Source organism: Meles meles, chromosome 11, assembly GCF_922984935.1.
Source record: "Meles meles chromosome 11, mMelMel3.1 paternal haplotype, whole genome shotgun sequence".
In the NCBI taxonomy this organism is placed as follows: domain Eukaryota; kingdom Metazoa; phylum Chordata; class Mammalia; order Carnivora; family Mustelidae; genus Meles; species Meles meles.
In genome coordinates this window covers 80,431,274-80,452,714 of record NC_060076.1, presented here as the reverse complement: position 1 = coordinate 80,452,714, position 21,441 = coordinate 80,431,274, and the positions used below count along the sequence as shown (strand labels likewise).

General features: G+C 41.9%; 1 protein-coding gene across 1 annotated transcript in view; it reads right to left on the bottom strand.

Annotated features, from left to right (window-relative positions):
* LOC123952976 (guanine nucleotide-binding protein G(q) subunit alpha) overlaps positions 1-21,441 on the bottom strand; it is a 306,339-nt gene that overhangs the window by 183,982 nt on the left and 100,916 nt on the right. The window contains exon 2 of the mRNA XM_046022777.1: positions 19,553-19,737. Within this exon, the coding sequence (XP_045878733.1) occupies positions 19,553-19,737 (185 nt within the window). The remainder of the gene's footprint in view (positions 1-19,552; positions 19,738-21,441) is intronic.

Here is a 21,441-nt window from a genome sequence, read left to right as displayed (position 1 = left end):
AGAGAAAATATCTTTCAGGAGAGTTTGCTTTCTACTTGTCACTGCAGTTAATGCCCAAATGACGTACCTCGCCCCGATGAAAACTGCCTGTTTTTCATACCTGTGGACCATATCTAAGTTTCACCGAGCATGCCTTATAATCACATTACTTTGGCTATTGGCATTAGCATCCTCCTTAATTCAAATCTCTTCTTTGTTGCATTCTTTCCTGATAAAAACTCTTCCGTGCAAACAAAGTTGCAGGGAATGCCTTAACAGGTTATGGTATGAACAGAGGAGATAATTCCTCTGACGTGGCCGATCAGCTCAATGTTTACCTTTTTCTGTTGTTGCCCTTCAGTGTTTACTTTTAAGTGGCAAGAAAAAGGAAAGTGAGAATGTTAAAAAGAATAAAGGAGATCTAAATTGTTTTTTTTTTTTTAAAGCCCAGTAATCCACAAAATGTCATCAATGATGTATTCTATCTCAGACTGAAGAACAGAGGTTACAAACCCTGCACTAGAGGAGAAAGATGAATACCAGTTTGTGTCGGGATGAAACAGGACAGACTGGAAGGGAGACTAGACAATTTCACCCATGACTGCCCGGGGTGGCCCTCGATGGTGGTCAAAGGCTTCCCAATTCACCCGCCCTACTTCCTTGACCACGAGCCACAGTAACCAACATGAACTTAGTCAAACCTTCTTTGCTTTGCTGATCAGCTCAACACGCAATCGTCATTTTGCAATTTGGCCCAGACCTTAGTATCATGCATAGCTCAGAACCACAGGAGGAAGTAAAATTTGAGGCCCGTCACCAAATTCTGGGAAGCCTCACAGACTGGTAGGTGGAGACGTGAGCGAGGCCAGAAAGGAGTCACCTCTATCTCAGCGAGTCAGAGGAGGGCTGGCAGGGACTGTGAGCAACCGGTCCGAGGTCATCAGGACAGAGGTCAACTCAGGGTGGTAGATCAGCACGTATAGATGAGAGCCAGGCAGCCGGGGACTAAGATGCTACAGAACCACCTGGCAACCCTGAATTTTATCTCACCTCGCAAGCCTCAGCTTCCTTGTTTACAGAAGGAAAGGGACAGTCGCAGGGAGTGTGAGATACAAATGGGACATTTAGAAGAAATGCCTAGAACATCTGATACCTAGTGGGGACAAGCAGCTCAAGTAGGGGGAAGCTCTCATTAAGTGCTAATTCCTTTCCCTTTTCCCTGCTGCGGCGAAGGGTGACTCTCCCACTCCAGCTCTGTCTGGTTAACAGGTGGGCAGGTGCTCCATCCTGGGAGAAGATGGGAGTGAAGATGGTAGGAAGCAATGGAATTTTGGGCCCAAACATCTCATGAAAGCACAAGTGAATATAACTGATTTTTAAAGGAGAGAGAAAAAAAAATATCCCATGGTGAACCGTCATTTTTCTAAATGCAGCTCCACGTTGCTTGGCCATCTAGAAGGCACCTCCAGATCTGTGCCTCTGTTTCCTGACATCTGACAGCCGGGCAACGTGTGTGTGTGTGTGTGTGTGTGTGTGAAACACTAAAACAAAACAAAAAACTCTGTCAAACCATTTTCCAATCAAAGGAAAATGCTGTTATAAGGACAGTGATGGGAAGACACAGACTTTCCATATCCACTTGGATGGACAGTCTGGCAAGCCACTTGCTGAAGAGGCTCACAGAAGATGGACAGTGTATTTTGCTTCCACTGGGACGAAAAACCTAGTTTCTCGCATCACGTTTTGGCCCTTTCAGTTTAGTAATAGCTGACTGCAGAGACCATACATAATCCGTTTCCAGAATACGAAGGGACCCAGGTGATGAAGGTGATGAAAGTTTATACTCGCTTATGTTTTAAGAAACAAGGTTCACAAGATAATTAGTGTTTACGTCAAATAATGAGGATTTTGGAGTGACCCGAATTAAAGCTGATGGAGATGAACGTTGTTTTATGTTTGACCCCAGAATGTTGACTCCATCAGTGTGTTTGAAAACGATGCAAGAATGTTCTGCTTTCTATGTCCACAACAGCCAAAATGTGGAAAGAGCCAAGATGTCCTTCAACGGACAAATGGATAAGGAAGATGTGGTCCATATATACGATGGAATATTACGCCTCCATCAGAAAGGATGAATACACAACTTTTGTATCAACATGGATGGGACTGGAGGAGATTATGCTGAGTGAAATAAGTCAAGCAGAGAAAGTCAATTACCATATGGTTTCATTTACTTGTGAAGCATAAGGAGTAGCATGGAAGACATTAGGAGAAGGGAAAAATGAAGGGGGGATAAATCAGAGTGGGAGACGAACCATAAGAGACTATGGACTCTGGGAAACCAACAGAGGGTTTCAGAAGCGAGCAGGTGAGGGGACGGGTGAGTCCAGTGATGCGTATTAAGGAGGGCACGGATTGCATGCAGCACTGGGTGTTATACACAAACAATGAATCATGGGACACTACCTCAAAAACTAATGATGTACTGTATGGTGACTAACATAACACAATAAAAAAAAATAAAAGAATATTCTGCTTTCTTACATCAACAGTTCAGAATGATGTTTAAAATCGGATCTCTAGGGGCACCTGGGTGGCTCAGTGGGTTAAGCCTTTGCTTTCGGCTCAGGTCATGATCTCAGGGTCCTGGGATCAAGTCCCGCATAGGGCTCTTCGCTCAGCGGGAGCCTGCTTCCCCCCTCTCTCTCTGCCCGCCTCTCTGCCTACTTGTGATCTCTCTCTGTCAAATAAATAAATAAAATCAGATCTCTAAGGAAGCAGCTAGATTCTATAAGACTTATTTCAAAATAGACACACAAAGACAGACACACACAAACCGTAAGAAAATGGAATGCAAATTATAAGAAAACACAGAGGGGCGCCTGGGTGCTTCAGTTGGTTAAGCATCTGCCTTTGGCTCAGGTCATGATCCCAGAGTCCTGGGATGGAGCCCCACATGTGACTCCTTGCTCAGCGCAGAGCCTGCTTCTCCTTCTCCCTCTGCCTGCCACTCCCCCTGCTTGTTCTATTTCTCCCTCTCTGTCAAATAAAACAAGAAATATTTAATAATAACAAAACATAGGATAGTGAGATAGTGTCAGTAGGAAACTTTCTAGGCTGCCTGTAGTATTCCATTGCTTGACTGAAGAAAACTTATCTCCTTCCCAAAGTGATTTCGTTATCATAAAAAAATGCACATATTTGTCTTCATAATGTTCAAAAGTTATGAATGTCCCTTATTTCAAGTACTCATTCTCTATTACCAAGAAACAAAATTTGACCAGATGTTAGGGATGATGAATCCAAAAGTTCCTCTTTCATTTAATGGGAAACACTAATATTGAGTTATCTGATATCTTTAAAACATTCGTAACAGTACTGTTAGTAAGAATTTTATGATTATCTGTATTGCTGTTTTAATAACAGTACCTGCATTTACACATAAAAAAATCACTTTTATGATTTTTCTAATTGTATAATAATCTCATTAAATCACAGCTGGGCTACCTGTCTCCAGGCAGTCCAAAACCAGCTGGATGGGATTCTCTGGTGGCTACGCTCCGGTCTCTGCCTGGTAATTAAGCTCCCCAGGGTGATTCCAGATCTTACCGACATCTGAGAACCACTGCCTCAGGCTTAGGGGAAGGAGATCTTTTTAGACACTACAGAATGAAAGGATGAGACATCAAAATTCCCCTTTCAGAACAAGCAGTGTGGCCATATTATTTTACATTTGTCCTAAGACTCTATGGGATAACTGCACGGGATCACTGGGGACAGACTTGCTTATTCTCACCTGCAGCGTAATGACACAATTCTAGACATTTCCAACCAAACCCTTCAGATGAGAATGGTCTTCGGTACCCCTTTTGTACTCGGGAAATTTCTATCCAAACGATTCTTGCAGGAGTCCTCACTGTATGCATACCAGGTTCATCCATGCTACGGGAACCAAGGGGACACTATGATGAGCCATATCCAACAGGGAGCGCAAGACACTGGCCAGGGATTAAATACACATCTGGCCGAACGTCTGCAGCCACCTACAGAGGCATTTGTACTTCCTTGCAATTCACTTCTGAAACAAAATAACCAATGCCAGTGATGACACCTGACACAGATTACCATCTCCAAAAACACGGCAAGACAGAACCTCAATTTAATGATCTGAAAATCTTATAATCTCTGAAATGAATCTAGAAGTATGACACTTATAAAAAGAACTACATCATTAGCATTAAAAATGTAAACCACTATATCACTTTTTACCTATTAGATCCGAAAGACTTAAAACATTAATAAAGCTCAAGATTGGCAAGTACGTGGTAAAAACAGGCATTCTTGGACCCTACGATGAAATCTGGTGTGGTTTTTCAGGACAGCAATTTAGCAATCTTTATTGAAAAGCCCTAAAAGTATGCATATGTGTTGACCCAACAATTCCATTTCTAGCAATTTATCATTCAAAGATGTTCATCAGGGGAAAAAGTGAGAAAGCAAGTCAGGGAAAAAAGGGCTTGTGGTATGTACCCAATAAAAACAATCAGTATTTATATACAGGGCCACACTCCCTTATCTATAATCTGAAGTCTTAAAAGTTCCAACAACTGAAAAATGTTTTTGTAATTCACTGATGGGAAAACATGACCTGCTGGCAGGCTATGCACAGTCCTTATTTCACTAAATGCAAACAATGAATATGTTTTGCTGCTGAAATGATAATATCTATGATTGTAGGGAGCTATATACCACAATGGGGATTTTGTAAAAATCCATAGTATATCTCTTATATTATGTTTATAAAATCTAGAAAGAAAAAACGTTGGGATTGCAAAATAATCTGGCCTAGTGAGTTTTGGATACGGGATGGTGAACCTACATTTATTTATATGCACATGGTGAAATCACTGAATGTCTGCATGTCATCATGTTTGTAGTAGCTTTGTCACATGGTCAAATTACAAATGATTTTTTTACTTTCTCCCTTTGCTTTTATGTGTTCTGCATTTTCTTTTCATAATGGACGCATTTGTCTATTAATAAAAACCAATTTATTTCCAGTTAGGAAAAAGGAAATAAAAAAAAAGAATCTAGTCCATATGAAAACACGTAACCAGATTTCTTAATTTCATGTATAGCTCTATCCACATATTATAGCTATGTGTTTTATAATTCACAGTCCAGTATCCTTTTCTGGTGGATAAGCTTTCCAATCACTTTCTGATTTGTGGCTCAGTTTATCACGGAGCTGTACCATTAGGTAAGGTATGGAGATCCAGAGCAAGACCCACCAGCCGCCTAGGAGTACGGCAGCAGCCCAGACAACTTCCGGGCTCTCAGGCTCCCAGCAAAGTCCTCTTTATGGGCTGTGAGCAGAGCAGCCTTGCCTCAGGCCCTGGCTGGCGGGGTCCTAGAGAATGCCACCGGCTCTTTCTCAGAAGGAAATTCATTATGTGTCCTGGTACCAAACGTGTTTATTGTGTCAACTACATGGGTTGGCTTTTTGGAATCATTAAGCCCAACTCTGGTTTTAAAGTCTAGCCCCATAAACTTACAAAGTGCGTGATTTAGGGACGCTCATTATAAATATTTTTCACCTGTGTAATTAGACTACTACTATCCACATCTCACGCTTTTTATAACACCTGACACTGTCACACATAGAAGCACTTGGCAAGTTATTTCTCTTTTTCTTTCCTTTCCCTCTCCTTCCTTTTTCCTCATTGGACTGGCAGCCCTCTTACTTAAAACACCCTGGAGTCAAGATAGTAAGATACCTTGTCTTGCTCCTTGATCTCAGCAGTCACAACATCCGTAAACCCCTGCAGGGTCCCCCCATCCCTGTCATTTACATTCTAGACCAGCTATCTGAGGTCCTGTCACAGACCAGGCCACTGTTTCCTGTAAACCACTGATGCACTAGATCACGGGAACCTATGTCTCAGTCTTGGGCCATCTTCTTCCCTATCTTCAAACTATCAGCAATTTCCCTTCACACGTCCTGGGCTTTACCCAAAGGTTCCTACATGTCTCCTTCCCTGGGACATTCTGGGAAGAATTCAACAAAGGCCCTTCAGGGGATATGTACTGAACTGATGTTAACGTCTAAACATTTCACCTATATTCTCTCATTGGTGCCCACACTGATTATGCAAGATGGGTGCCATGATCAACCTCGCTCCTCAGATGAGGAAGGCACACCACAAGAAGTATAAGCAACTGCTGAATGTCCTCTCTCCAAAGGTTAGCCCGCTAGTGAGTTCATATTTTTTCTGGCGGTGGAGAGTCGGTTATTTCAAAGATGACTCTATCTCAGGCAACTTCAACATCACCTGGGAACTTGTTAGGAAAGCCAAGTCTCGGGTCTACCCAGGACCCACTGAGACACAATGTGCATCTTATAACAAGATCCCCATGTGATCTGTACATACATGACATGTTTGAGAAACACTGCTCTACAATGTAAAAATCACTCTTTTCAACCTCAGATTCAGTTAGATGACCCAAAGTAGACACTGGACTATCTGGCACCTTTTTATGCGAATTAGGAAAGGCATCCCATCCGAGTAGAGCATTTGGCAAAAAGATGGTGTCATTGTACAGAAAGAGGCAACTCTCCCTTGGGGCCACCATTCTACCCCATGGCCAGGCACAAACGCACACCATTATACAGACTATCCACAGAGTATATGGTACTGACCATTTTTATGCCATGAGCATATTCTCTGAAGTGGAAAAGTATCTTTGTATTGATATTGCACTTGGCCCCACTAGGGCCTAAATTCTTAAAACTTCTGACAACAATTGCTAACACTAAATTTTCTACTGCGATATGGAATGCAGGATCAAGGGCCACTGAAGAATAGTAGAATTCAGAAGCATTATAACATCCAATTTCCGTGAGAGTTTGGTTGCTGTGTCCTATAAAGGAACAGCTACAGAGACTCATCCCTTTGCCATGAACAAACTGCTTTGTCCTGCTTTGAACTGCTGTTCAAAGGCAGTAAAATGGCTACAAAAGGTCAGTAGAGTGAAAATGAGAACCCACTACCTTCGAGAATACAAAAAGGAAACAATTTCCCGCACAGCCGAACTCTCACCCTAGAATCACTGACTGTAAGGTCTGGTCACTCTCTCTCAGACATGTTAGTACCTACCACAATCAGTGCAGCTTTTTCAGCTTGAAACCATTGTTGTTGTTGTTGTTGTTGTTGTTTTTTTTAAACCACAGAGGATGATGCATGAACACGAAGGAAAGCAGACAGCCTGCCAACCAATCTAATTATTCTTGTGTATCTCAGCAGTGATACCAACTTGATATATTCCGGTAATGCCACTTCCCTATGTCATTTTTCATTTTGAACAAATAATACAAGATTGCAAGAGAACTGCATAATCATCTTACAAAAAGTGGGGGCAACAATGTAAAAGTATCTTCGTAGCAAATTCACTTTAAGAAACATAGACTCAGGAAAGTAAGTGTGTTCCAAATACAAGTTTACAATGTATCAAACTCAAATTAGTCATCACAGCTTTTAATGAAGGACTTTTTTTTAATCCCTTGGAAGGAAATATCATATAACATGACATGATCTTTTAAAGTACATTTCCTTATTTGGATACATGTGCATGTACTCATGAAAATCTTTTGTATATTAACAATATACTATTAATTGTGTAGCAAGTGTAAGTGATTTAGGGTAAAACAATATCGGAGAGAATGAGAGAATAGAGCTTCTTAAAAACAAGATTTTACCCTCTGATACACATGGCTTTGATAAGCAAAACCGTTGCTTTGTGAAATACTAAGCAGGCCCTACCCTAAATTTCTACAATACCAAAAAGTAAGCCCAGGACTGAAATTACTTCTTCAGTGAGGTGAAAATGTGAAAGAAAAGTGCTAGCATTTCTCATTCTCCCCCCACCCCCCAGATCCCTTCAGATTTCTTTAGGCATTCACTTTCCTTGGTTCCAAAAAATACATTCGGCCTCTCTAATTGAAAATAGATGCATTGTTTTAACATTAAAGGGGAAAATCACGCATTACTTGGTTTAAAAGAACAGGGAAAGTATTTATGTGATGCTTTGCCAGGAGTTAAGTAGGAACAGCCAAATGACCAGATTCACAACTTCCTACTAAAATGTGTTAAACTGTGCCACATGTATTTTATATGGTGGCTGTCAGTCCCTGGGCGTCCAAGGTCTGAGCAGATGAAAGGGGTTTTAGAGGAGGATTGCTCTTTCGGGTTTGGACGGATCAGATCTGTAATACACCTCCCAGCGCTCACTGTTTCCTTTTTCAAAAACAGCCAAAGTGGTTTCTGTTGATGAGCACATAGGAGGTACTTAGTAAGGATCTACCAAATGACCATCTCCATTTAACGATGGACAACTTTTCAACTTTTCATAGACCATTATCATTTAATCCTTGCAATACACTGTGAAGTAGGGATTATAATCACCGTAATTTTGCAAATAAGGAGACTGGAACTCAGAGAGATTAATTGGCTCAATGTCACACAGCAATTCTGTTCCAGAGCTGGATCTCAAGCCTTGTCATGTTGGACCCCAGCGATAGCACAGGATACCACCCTGCTCAGAAAAGCCCATCGTCACACAGCAAAAATTGTTCACTTGTTCATTCGTTCAACAGAACAGAACCGTAGGCCGAATACGTTTAAATAATTCAAGCCCTATCTCTGCTCTCCAGTGTGAATTTTCTTCCTTTCACCCAATTTTAAACAATGTGGATTAGATGAAGACAGACATGGGAGACGAGTTACTTCCAGATGAGATGGGCATTGGTAAGCTGAGGAAACATTATCTAAAGACAGTCATTAGGGGTGCCTGGGTGGGTTAGTGGGTTAAGCCTCTGCCTTTGGCTCAGGTCATGATCTCAGGGTCCTAGGCTCCAGCCCCGCATCAGGCTCTCTGCTCTACAGGGAGCCTGCTTCCCCCTCTCTCTCTGCCTGCCTCTCTGCCTACTTGTGATTTGTCAAACTAAATAAATAAAGTCTTAAAAAAAAAAATGAAGACAGTCATTATATAGGTACGATATGGAAAGGAAAGAGGTATTTTATCAGTGTTATCCCCACATATTTAAATATGTGGAAATTTCCAAAGGTAATTTCGGATGCCTAAGACATCAATTATCCATGAGTGTGCACATACATATGCGTGCGTGGATATGTGCCTACAGTTCTGACCACCCTTCAGTCTCTGCTTCACCAAAATCAGATGCCTCCCAGTATCTTCATTAAGGCATAAGTGAAAAAAAAATTATACATAATAGGATTAAAATACTATGGTTAACAAAGGGCTAAACCAGCTCGCATTACCTTCCTACCAAGCTACACCTCTTACACGGAGCCCCAAAAGAGAGTCAATTTCCACAACAGCTGGAGACCACACAACAACAAAAAAGAAAACCCAGGTAAGCCTATTCAGTCCTCCCAACCGGCTACGGATCGTGAAGACAGGAAATAAGAAGGGATTCTGGTGCCAAATGTACATGGTACAGAGCAGTGCTGCCTAAAAAGGGATTCATGGAAGGGAGCTTGGTCAAACCCCACTGCCTTCACAGTGTGGCACCGATCTGGTTAAAGGAAATGCTCCAGTGAGAAAGAACGTGACCCTGCTAAGTAACGCAAAACCACGTACAGCAGCTCGGCCACCCTTCGCAAGTGAGCTGCTTGATAATAAAAATGTCACATTATTAATCCAGGAAAAATAGATGTCCTTCTACTGAGCTATGCAGCCAATACACGTGAAATAAGAAAATGAGAGGTCTCAAGGAAGGGGAAGCCACGTATACTACAGAGAACAATCAAAACATTCAGATTCGGGGCGCCTGGGTGGCTCAGTGGGTTGGGCCACTGCCTTCGGCTCGGGTCGTGGTCTCGGGGTCCTGGGATCGAGTCCCGCGTCGGGCTCTCTGCTCGGCGGGGAGCCTGCTTCCCTTCCTCTCTCTCTGCCTGCCTCTCTTGTGATCTCTCTCTGTCAAATAAATAAATCTTTAAAAAAAAAAAAAATTCAGATTCATCCCAGGAAATCTACCACCAGTTAAGGAAATGTTCCTCCGAAAGGCACCTTTAATTACAAGCAAATACATCTAGCACCTGTACGATCTTGAGAATAAAACCAAAGCTGAATGACTCACACTCTCTGATGTTAAAGTCAATGCAGGGGAGCCCGGGTGGCTCAGCTGGTTAAGTGCCTGACTCTTGATTTCGGCTCAGGTCATGATCTTCGGGTTGTAAGACTGGGTGGTCTGTCAGGTTCACGTTCCATGTGGAGTCTAAGATTCTCTCTCTGCCCCTCCCCCTACCAGGGTGCTAGCTTGCTCTCTCTCTCAAAATGAATAAAATCTTTTTAAAAAATTTTATCAATGCAAAGGTTAGCCTTTAATACAGTACCAACATAAAGATACACAAAATAGACCAATGAGTCAGAAAAGACCATTCAGCCACAAACACGTAAAATTTGACCCCTTGCCTCACATCACACTTTACAATGCATCTGAATGGATTTTAGAGCTAAATGTAAAAAGCAAAAAAATCCAGCAATTTAGAAGACAAACCAGTATATTATCTACAAGACCTTAAAAAAGGCAAAAGTTACTTTAAAAGGATACAAAAGCACTAGTCAGAAGGGGGTAAATGATAAGAATGTCTTTCCACTGAAGGAACCAAGAAAATTTAAAGCAAGCCACAAAGTGGAGAACATATTTTCAATACATTTACTCAACAGAAATGTGTATCTTTAATATATAAAAGACCCCTACAAAACAATAAGAAATCAGACAACCAGCAGGAAAAAAGAGTAAAACGTGGTTTTCTTAAAGAACCAAAGCCAACGAACATATGAGAGTGCTCAATATCCCTAGTTGTCAAAGAAATGCAAATTAAAACAAAATGTGATACCACTATCCAGCTACTGGATTAGCGAAAATAAAAAGACTAATAATCCCAAGAGCTGGCAAGGATATGGAGCAACCAGAACTCTCATCAGTATCTGGGAGAAGTGTAAATTAGTACAGTCATTCTGGGAAATCTTTGGTAGTATCTACTGAAACTAAACAGACCCATCACTTCTGATTCAGCAATTCCAAATTCCAGGTACATAATCTGAAGAAATGCATGGTTATGTTCATCAAAAGACAGGTATGGGAATGTTTATAATGGCATTATTTGTAATAGCTAGAAACACCCAAACTTGTATTAACAATGGGATATACAATGTGTCATATTGATAAAACGGATTATACAACAGTGTTGTCCGATACAGAGCCACTAGTCACATGTAAGTTTTAATGTAAATTCATAAGATAAAATAAAAATAAAAATTCAGTTCCTCAGTCAGACTAGCCACACTTCACAGGCTCAATGGCCACATGTGGCTGGTGCCTACCAGACTGTACAGCACAGACATGAAGCATTCTGATAAAGTTCTACAGGGCATTGCTATTATACATACAGAAATGAGAAAAAGTGAATTACAATGACAAGTAATGGGTCACAGGGTGAATGCCACAAATGTAATGTTGAGCGGAATAACCCAGACAGAAAGGAGTATACACTATACGCTTCCATTCATACAAAGTTCACACACTAACACAAGTAATCATGGTATGAGAAGTCAGGAGGTGGTTGCCCTGTGGGAGCTGGGGGCATTGACTGGAAGGCAGCACGAGGAGGCTTCTGAGCTTTTGGTCACACTGATCCAGATCGGCAGATGTGGATCCAAGTGTGTTCACAATGGAAGAGCACATGTGACTTAATACTGATGCTGTGTACACTCTTCCATACGTAACCAAAAAATAAATCAACGGTCAGCCTCATTCTACTGCTGAAGTCCTTCTTTGCTTCAGAGCCCTCCTCTGATAAAAGTGAACTTGAAATGCTCACCCAGAGGGCACCTGGGTGGCTCAGCTGGTTAAGTGTCTGACTCCTGGTTTCCACTCAGGTGATCTCAGGGTTGTTGTGGGATCGAGCCTTGTGACATGCTTTGCCTCACTGTGGAGTCTGCTTGGGATTCTCTCCCTTTCCCTCTACCCTTCTCCCAACTCACAAACGAGTAGGCACTCACTCACTCTCCCAAATAAAATGAAATAAAATAAATCTTTTTTAAAAAAAAACAAAACACACACAAAAAGATGCCCACTCTGGATAAATGCTATGGCCTGCCTTAGGATTATTTTAGCCAAGAGAAAGGGATTTTTAACAAATCTTACATTCTTCTATTTTTACATGGCCATCAGGTTTTATAAAATGAATAAAGAACTGCAGGGAAACAAAGACAGAGTGAGGAGACAAAAATGTGGCTACAGTATTTGCCAGATACTAAAAGAGAAAAGAAAGCGTGTGAAGAAATTCTGAAAGCTGACAAAGCTACAGGAGAATCAGTGGTGATTCAACTCCTAACCAGAGCCCTAGAGATGGGGCGCCTGGGTGGCTCAGTGGGCTAAAGCCTCAGGTCATGATCCCAAGGTCCTGGGATCAAGCCCTGCGTCGGGCTCCCTGCACTTCCTCCTCTCTCTCTGCCTGTCTCTCAGCCTACTTGTGATCTCTGTCAAATAAATAAATAAAATCTTAAAAAAAAAAAAGTCCTAGAGAGAAGGGAGGAGGTTATAAACCAACCTCAGATCAACTTGGTCGGGAAAAGTCTCGAGATCCCCTTAGACTCTTTATTAAAAAGAAAACTCAGAGTCAGAGAAGCAGGAGTACCAAGTGTTCCTAGAAGGTGCAGACTACCTTCGGTGGCCAATAGTCAACAACCCAACTGACATGCTATCACTGACAACCTCCTCAAAACCTGCATCTGATGTTGACCTTTATTCTGTTTTGTCTTTCATTTTTTAAAATTTTGACCTTCGAACACCATTTAAAAGGGACATAAATATTATAATCACTCACGGGATTTAAATACAAAGAAAGGTCTCCATTGGGCTAGAGATCACTGTCACTTATAAGCTCTTGCTTTGGGACATCTGGGCAGCTCAGTCAGTTACCCGGTTACCCCTCTGCCTTTGGCTCAGGTCATGATCCCCGCCCCCTGGTTGGGGTCCCGGGGGAGGAGCCGAGTTGGGCTCCTTGCTCAGCAGGAAGTCTGTTTCTCCCTCTCCCTCTGCCTGCCACTCCCCCTGCTTGTGCTCACTCCCTCTCTGTGAAATAAATAAACAAAATATTTTTTTAAATAAACTATCAAAGAAAATCTCTTGTTTCTTGTATTTGGTTTTAATTTTCGTTAAGTGCTCTAGAACAAAGTTCCAGAAGGGAAGAGATTTAAATTATAACAAAGTGACAATAGCTTTCTTAGAGTTTTGGAACCACAGAATCAGCATGAGGGAAAACCGTGCTAGCGACGGTTTCAGAGGATGTCCAGTCCATCCCTTGTCTTATTTTAGCAAAACGCCTTCAAGAATTTCACGTGTTAAAAATACATTCTATTTTTGAACACATCCAGATAGGGAGATTTCTGTACCTCCCTTGGTGTCCCATTTCAATGACTGTCACTCGGAGGAAAGTTTCCTTCAGATACCTCCTATATCTGGTCGTGCTATTTAAATGACTTTCTGTTTGTCTTATTCTTAATAAATACAGAACATTAGCAGTGTTCAACACCTCCACAGTAACTCATCTTATAACAAGTGGCAACCTCTTATTTATTTATCATCTACAAGACATTTTCATACTTGAAATAACCCTATTATTATCTGTCCCATTTTACAGATGGGGACGCTCAGCCTTAGAGAGAAAGGAAATTGAGGCTTAGGGAAAAAATATGGCAATGCCAAGGTTACTCAGCTATCTGGGGCTTGGGCTCAAATTCAGCTACTTCCTTCATATGTAAGTGTTACTAAACCACTAACCCCTCAACCTCTCCACACCCCCATTCTGCAGAAGCCCAGAACAGGAAGCTGTACTTTCAGACAGGCTTAGCAAGTGTGGAACAAAACTGGACGGCCTTCCTCCATAAAGCATCCAGAGGTCGTTTTATTCTCTAAACTGACAGCATGATTAAGCAGTGAGTAGTTGTGATCCGTGGCAGCATCATTCCTGTCTTCTCGTCACTGCACCCTGATTTCCCTCAGGAACTGTCAATCCAATCGCCCAGCCTTGCCCGAAGAGCAAGCACAGAATCCAGGCTGGACTTCTCAGGCATGTTTCCCCAAGAATCTGAATTTTGAATGGAGTGACAGAAGAATGAAAATGGTCAGAGTTCAGCCACCTCACAGATGAGTTCGCCAGACCTGCTCTGGTTTCCAGGGACTCATCCTTCCGCTTCTCCAGACTTGCCCAGGTTCCCTCACATTCTCGTTAGGCCCTTGTTCTGCTAAGTTAGCCAGGGTTGGCTTCTGTTGCTTGCAAACACAGAACAGAGACTGATACAACTCTCAGGAGGAACAGATTAAAATACATTCTTATTAGTAAGTTCTACTTTTATTATGTCCTTATTCTGTAGGTGAGAAATATTAAAAGGAAATAAGTCTCTCAGCATTTTGTAAACTAAGAAAATTCCTTCATGTTGGAAAACGTAGTACAGCCATTTCTTGTGCAACTGATCAAAGGCAGGAAAAAACTGGCAAGTTCTCCAGAATCCTGGGTATGTTCTCTTCCAAAACACGGCTTCTGGGATCTTAGACTTCTCGGGAAGTACAGAAAATTCAGAAAGCTGTGAAAGTGTTTCAAGAGGTATTCTCCCGGTGCAAGCCCTTTCTCAGAGAACTCAGGGAGGACAGAGGTACCGCAGCAACGTGCTCTCAGCCACTTACCCACCAGGACAAAGGGTACAGGTGTCACCCCTGGAAACTCCTGGCTGGATAAAGGCAACTGCAGCCTTTGGTGCAAAGGGAGCCCCAGTCATCCAGACTTCCAAGTCTAAAAGCAGCAAGCAGAAGAAAAGGTAACATTGTCTATTCAATGTTAGCAAGTAGCTGAGTTCTACTCAGTAACCTTCCTGAGTTCACTGCATGAAGAAGCAGCTGGGACTTTTTCCTCTTTTCTCTTTTCTTTTCTCTTGCTGGGATTGGACAAAGCAGCAAAAACTTGTCAATACTTTGAAACTGCCCCAAGAATAGCCCGATTTCAGAGTTCACAGAAACTATAAGCCAACGGGAAAGGGATATGAGGATATGCTAATCTGGGGTAATCTCCAAAAAGCAGCAGCACGTGCGGCCTGTCGTGGGGACAATGAAATACAAAACAAGAAGCGCACTCACCAGAACGTACTGTGCCGTCTGAGAAAATAAGGCACCTGCCCAGGAATGATCAACAGGCGAGGCAGGAAGAAGGCCAACCGCCAGCCACAGCTAACAAGTACATGAAAATCAGGCATCAATGCCTCGTCGTCTGCTTCCTCCCCCCTCTGTAATCCAGGACAATTCTTAGCCATGTGGGCCCCGAAATTTTTTATCTCTTCCTTTTCATAAAGAGCTGATTTCAGCACCCAAACAACCAATAATCAGAAGAACAGGTCTGCGTAAGATGGGAGACCATAAAATAAGGGTGATGAAAATTCTCCCTTTTGGAGAGTAAAAAATGACAGAGGAATGTCACAGTCAAATGCCTTCTACCCAGTGGAGCATTAAATGTATCTTTTGATTTGACTAAGCGACAAACATTTCATCCCTTTTAACTTCAGCTATCAACAGTTGTGTTTAAGGAAATGGCGAAGTAATATTTAGGAGAAAACCAACCCTCGCTCACAGTATATTCAGAAGAAGTCTCCAGATATATTCTCTCACTTGGGCAGAGTCCAGGCAGCTCACCTATAAACATTACTAGCTTGCCAAAGAAAATTCAAGAACGCGATAGTGGATACTCACCCAGGGGAAATTTGATCTTTCTTTTGGTAAAAGTTTGGAATTTATCCCAAACTATTCCTGAGCTAGCCAATCCCTGGAACACTGAATAAAGTCTACAAAAAAGGCAGGGGATGCCACACCACCATCTAGGGTAGAGACAGAGGCCTGGACTCCCTCCTGACCACAACACCAGCCCCCCAGCTAACCAGTGGGACTCTCAATTCAATGCAGTAACACTAAGCAGGAGCCAAAAAATTCCAATATTCAGGTGTGGTATTCCCACTGCTAGAAAAAATTTCACCACAAACAAAACTGTGAACAATTTCCCAGTTAAGAACAGGCCATACCATTTTTAATCTACATTTTGCTCTGTAAAATACATGAACTCAGAAGCAAGTACAAAGTCAGGGGGAAAATATTAGAACGTGTTTGTTTTTATTTATGCTACTACCATATAGTATGACCAGTGTGGCTGTAGACGCAAAGAAGCTTTTATCAAAACTACATTTTTTACATCTTTAGTGTCACAGGGCACTGCTTTCAAGTAATTGCTAATAAAATGCACACCAAATTTCTTAAACTATTTATAGAGAGCATATTATAACCAAAAACTTTCATAGAAAATTCTAACTGAAACAAAAAATATTATTACTAAATGGGTCTCATAAAGACAAGAAAATAAAACTCAAACTTCTTAGCCTGGATTCAAAACCTTTCAGAAACAAATTCTAAACCATTTTTAAATTTTATTTTCTAGTTCTCCTCTATAAGAATTCTGCTCAAAGTAAGTTGGCCAACACAGTCACACCCCTTTTTCTTAACATCTACTCCTGCCATTCCTCCACCCCAAAGTGCCCCAACGTTACCAATGCCCTTGGCTTCTTCTGGATTGTCAATTTCTGCCCAGTCCTCATGAAACTTCTCTGCACCTCTGACACCACACTACACTGATTTCCTTACACACATAAAATCATTTCAACAGTGATCTGTTGATCTGAATAAACATTTCAACAACTTCGGGGCAGAAGAGGAGACTTCCAGTTGTCTACGGGGATGAATGACTTACCCGTTCATAAAACAGTATTTTTGGAGCCTCTACTATGTACAAGGTATGATGCTGGGAACCTGAAAAATGCTGACGAGCAAGTGACATCATCTATTTTCAAGAAGCTTTGAGTCTACCTGGGAAAACAAGACCAACTTCCACAAGTCATCATAACGAATGTAAGTTTGGCAATTATAAACACTCCACTATGGCTTCTGCTACAGGAGGGTGGGATTACTTAGTGCAATGGGGTGGGGGAGGGGGAGGAGTTGTGCAGAGAATTCTAGCAGGAAGTGGCAGTTCAATGGAAGAGAAAGAAGACATTATGTCCTTAATAAGGGTTAAGGAAAGCAAGGAGTGGGCAGAGCTTAGGAAGTTAATGGATGAAGCAAGGAGTGATGTTTCAGAATATGTGTATGTTAGAAAGAAAATGGAACAAACGGGAAAGTAATTTATATTATAAATTAAAGGGGATTAAACCTACTGAGAAACTCAGAGGTTAGCACACACTCGTGTCCCTATATTAGGCAGTGTATTAAGCAACCAAGAGATGTGGGAAGATTCCACAGGATAATTATGATATTGGAGAAAAATCACATTATTGTAACTTTTTATGATGCTGATTTTTAACTGAATGGTATTCATCACAGTAACATCTACTTAATTATAACTGATACAAAGAGCTCAAGTAACACATGTCGTTACATATTCTTCAGTGTGTTACATGAAGAAGGCGTAAGTTCCACTCCAGCTTCCACATCTGTGTAATGGTACAATCAATGGGCCTCATGTGAGAAGCTAATATCGAAGCAAGATCCTGAACTATTCTTCTGAACATCCCAGAAAGATTATTTCTGTGCATGATTAAGGGAGATTGCCCTGTATTATAAAGTGTTAACTGACAATATATGTCTTATAGGTACCTATAAAACATATTGCCAATTACACACACACACACACACACTCACACAGCTGACCCTTGAAAAACACAGGTTTGAACCCTGCAGGTGCACTGATACATGGGTTTTTTGGACAAATATAGCACGGTACTGTAAATGTATTTTCTCTTCCTTATGATTTCCTTAATAACATTTTCTTTTCTCTAGCTTGCTTTCTTTTAACAATATGTGTATAATACGTATAACACACAAAATACATGTTAATTGACTATTTATGTTATTGGTAAGGCTTCAGGTCAACAGTAGGCTATTAGCTAAGTCTTGGAGGAGTCAAAAGTTACCCGTAGATTTGTGCCTGCACAGGGGGTTGGCACCCCTAATCCCCACATTGTGCAAGGGTCAACTGTATATTGTACCACCCATGTGGTTAATTCAGCCAGAACCCATCAGATCATGATATTATCAAATAACTGTACACCAGCACAAGTTGCTGGCCTTAAAAAACAGTTCCCTCCACAGAATCTTCTCCCAACTGCAATGAAACAAGCGTGCCACTATTTCAGAAACTCATTACACTGAGATTTCTTGGAGGGGGTGGGGCAGGGGGTGGGAGACAACCCTGATCCTTCTAAATTTAGACTGTTCGCTCTCCAGGCAGCCTCAGCTGGTTCAGGCACCACATTCCCAGGCTCGTGAACCTGCCCAGATCATTCTCACTCTTGTGGATACAAACAGGAAAGCTTCTTTGTGGAGAGTCTCTCTGTTCTTGGTGGGAGACACTCTCCCATCACTATTGGAAAACTAATGCCAGCGTATCAGTTAGATAAGAAAGAGCCAGGCGATTTCAAGGAAACATCCAGGAAAAATAAATGCCTGACTTTAAGATGATCTGTACATTTAGAAGCTTCTAGATGGTACGAGAAGGGGAGATACACAGCATTGCTTTATTTTACCCATGATTCACTTTGAGTTAACTCTCAGATTATGAGTCACAGTGAGCATGCCAGCTTCTTGCTGTCACATACTGACCTGGTATATGGAAACATTTTTAAGAATAAATTATCAAGAGCACTGACTGGAAGACTTGAAGGGAGGCTCTCAAAGCAGTGTAGGTGCAAATGCAGTGTTCTGTCAACAAAAGGTGAGGTTTACCCGATTACTAGAAGGTCAACACCTACATGCCCTGAAAAGATTTCGATTTTTTTTTCTTCTCCTCACTTCTCCTTCCTTCTCAAGTGATTTTAGAAGTTTGCATGACTGTCACCCAACTACAGGGAAACATGTTTGAAAGGTTATTGGAAGTGACAGATGGACCTATTCTGAAATAAAATTAAGCCTGTGGTACTACTGACAGGAAGTCACGAAATCCAAAATTAAAACGGACAGAATGCTCTTAAGCTGTTTTTGTTCTTTTTTTTTTTTTTTTTTTCTTCAAGGAAGCACAAAGAATGGGAGGGAAACAAGGCCACTGCCTCTTCTTTGAATTCCCTAAACTCAGTCAATGTGTCCTGAACTTACAACCGGTCTTCTGAATGTAATGGGGCACCCCCCAGAATTCTAAACCTCCGTATATTTACTGTCAAACATCCAAGTATGCCTTCCACCGATATCACTACGAACACAACTCTAATTATACAGAGATGGCACTTTAAAGATTTAAGGGGAAAAAAACGATAAAGAACACACTGAACCATTAAATGTCCAACTTAGGATGAGACGAAAAATGTATGCTTCGAAAACCCACTGTCCCACCCAGCCGTGTGAAGACCGCATCCACACCAATGCATGGCTTTGCCCACGGTTCCCAGGAGGAGCCAGGCCTACCTTATTATGCTCGTACTTGTAAGGGATCTTGAGCGTGTCCATGGCTCTGATCATAGCCTGCATGGCCGTGAAGATGTTCTGATACACCAGCTTGGTGAAGCCCCTTTTGTCTTCATCAGAGTAGCCCGACCCGTGGATGATTCTCATCTGCTTGATAAACGTACTCTTGCCGCTCTCTCCCGTCCCTGCAAGATGGACCACAGCAAAAGAGGTCATCAGACCGTGACACCTTCTCACAGTCGCCCAGACAGCTAAGCTAGACACGGCGGCATGGACGTCGCACCCTCGCACGGATGGCTGGAGGAGCATCACAGGACGGCACCCTCCCTGGTGGGGGCAATGCCACCTGCAGAGAACACGCAGCCACACTGGAGGACGAGAATGCATTTGGGAGGCGAATGGAGCTTAAGCATGTGTACTGCGCGCGCGTACATACACACAGACACACAACCTGTCCCCTCTTTGGAAGCCACTCAGCACAGAATTTGGATAGTGATTTGTAACCACGTATCTTAGAAGAAACGATGCAATCCGCATCTTTTGAAGTGCACACACACTTGAGAAAGCTCTCCTCCCGGGAGAATATCTGAAAGCCTTCCAGGAGGCTGGGCTGGGAGGCAGGATTTGGATCTGGAAACGACAATGCACTCACACAAAGGCTGTGCAGAGCCGTAAGACAAAAACGCCCCGAAATTTCTCGACATTTTCTTTCACTTCAAAATGGTATGTAGACATGGAGAGCAGAGCACCCAGGTAAGAAGCAGGAGTTTGGGGGACAGCAGTATCCAATGTATGTGGCTGAGTTATTTCAAGGATCGCCTAATTCAGAGAAGTCATAGTGACGCTCCTTCCTTCTGCCCATTCTTGACCAATAGCATGATATACAATTTACTGTGACTGGATTTTTCTCTTCCACACTCTTATTTTTCCCCTTTCCAACACCCCTTTTTCTGTTACCCTAAGCCAGAGGTCAATCCCTAACAAAGCTACCAATGGCCATGGAGTAAGAAAAGACAAAGATGGGATCCTATCACTGAATGACAACCCATTTCTTCCACAACAGATCTAAAACTACTAATGTAAAAACTTGATTTTTCCAAATGGAGGTGGCTTCTTCTGTATGTCACTTCATTTCTGAACATTTTTTGCTCACTTTCAGGCTTCCTTGAGATTTCCAAAAACAATAACTATCTCTGTTATCAATAAACCTAACAGTGTAGAAAATGGTTATCCATAACCCTAACAGTGTAGAAAAACACTGACAGTACCTATTTGGATATTAAACAGGGAAGCATAAAAGACACAGGCGGCCAGCGTACCCTTACTGCCACTTCCAACCTACAAGGTGCTTAAGAAACAAAAGGAAGGGAAAACTGAAAGCTAGGAATACAGCATCTGTCCTAACTTCATTTTGTTTTTCTGGGGATTAGATTTCATTTTCATCTTTATAAACCATCGCGGAGGATTCAAATAAGTATTACGGTTTTCACAGAAGCAAGCTTAAATGACTACAGATGTCCGGGTAAACACAGAAGCCTTGCCCAGTGACAGAGGAAGAGGCTTCCTAGCTCCGCAGTCCTGGGTCAGCAGCTCCGTTATCATTTTCATATGACTTTTAATAAGTGATCTGGAGTCCTTGAACTATAAAGTTAACAGCGCCATGTGAATGCCATCAGCCCATTTTAACGAGCTGCATCCCAAGAGTTTAAAAAAAAACTATTTGATAATCCCAACCATGAATAAAGGAGGAAAAAAAAAGAAAAAACAACAAAACCCAAAGTATCTAAAAAGTAGCACCTCTGGTAGAAACACAGTTATGAAACTGATTCTCATTGCTGATCCAGAATTTATAGAAAACAACAGGTCTCTTTACTCTCCCAAGCATTTCA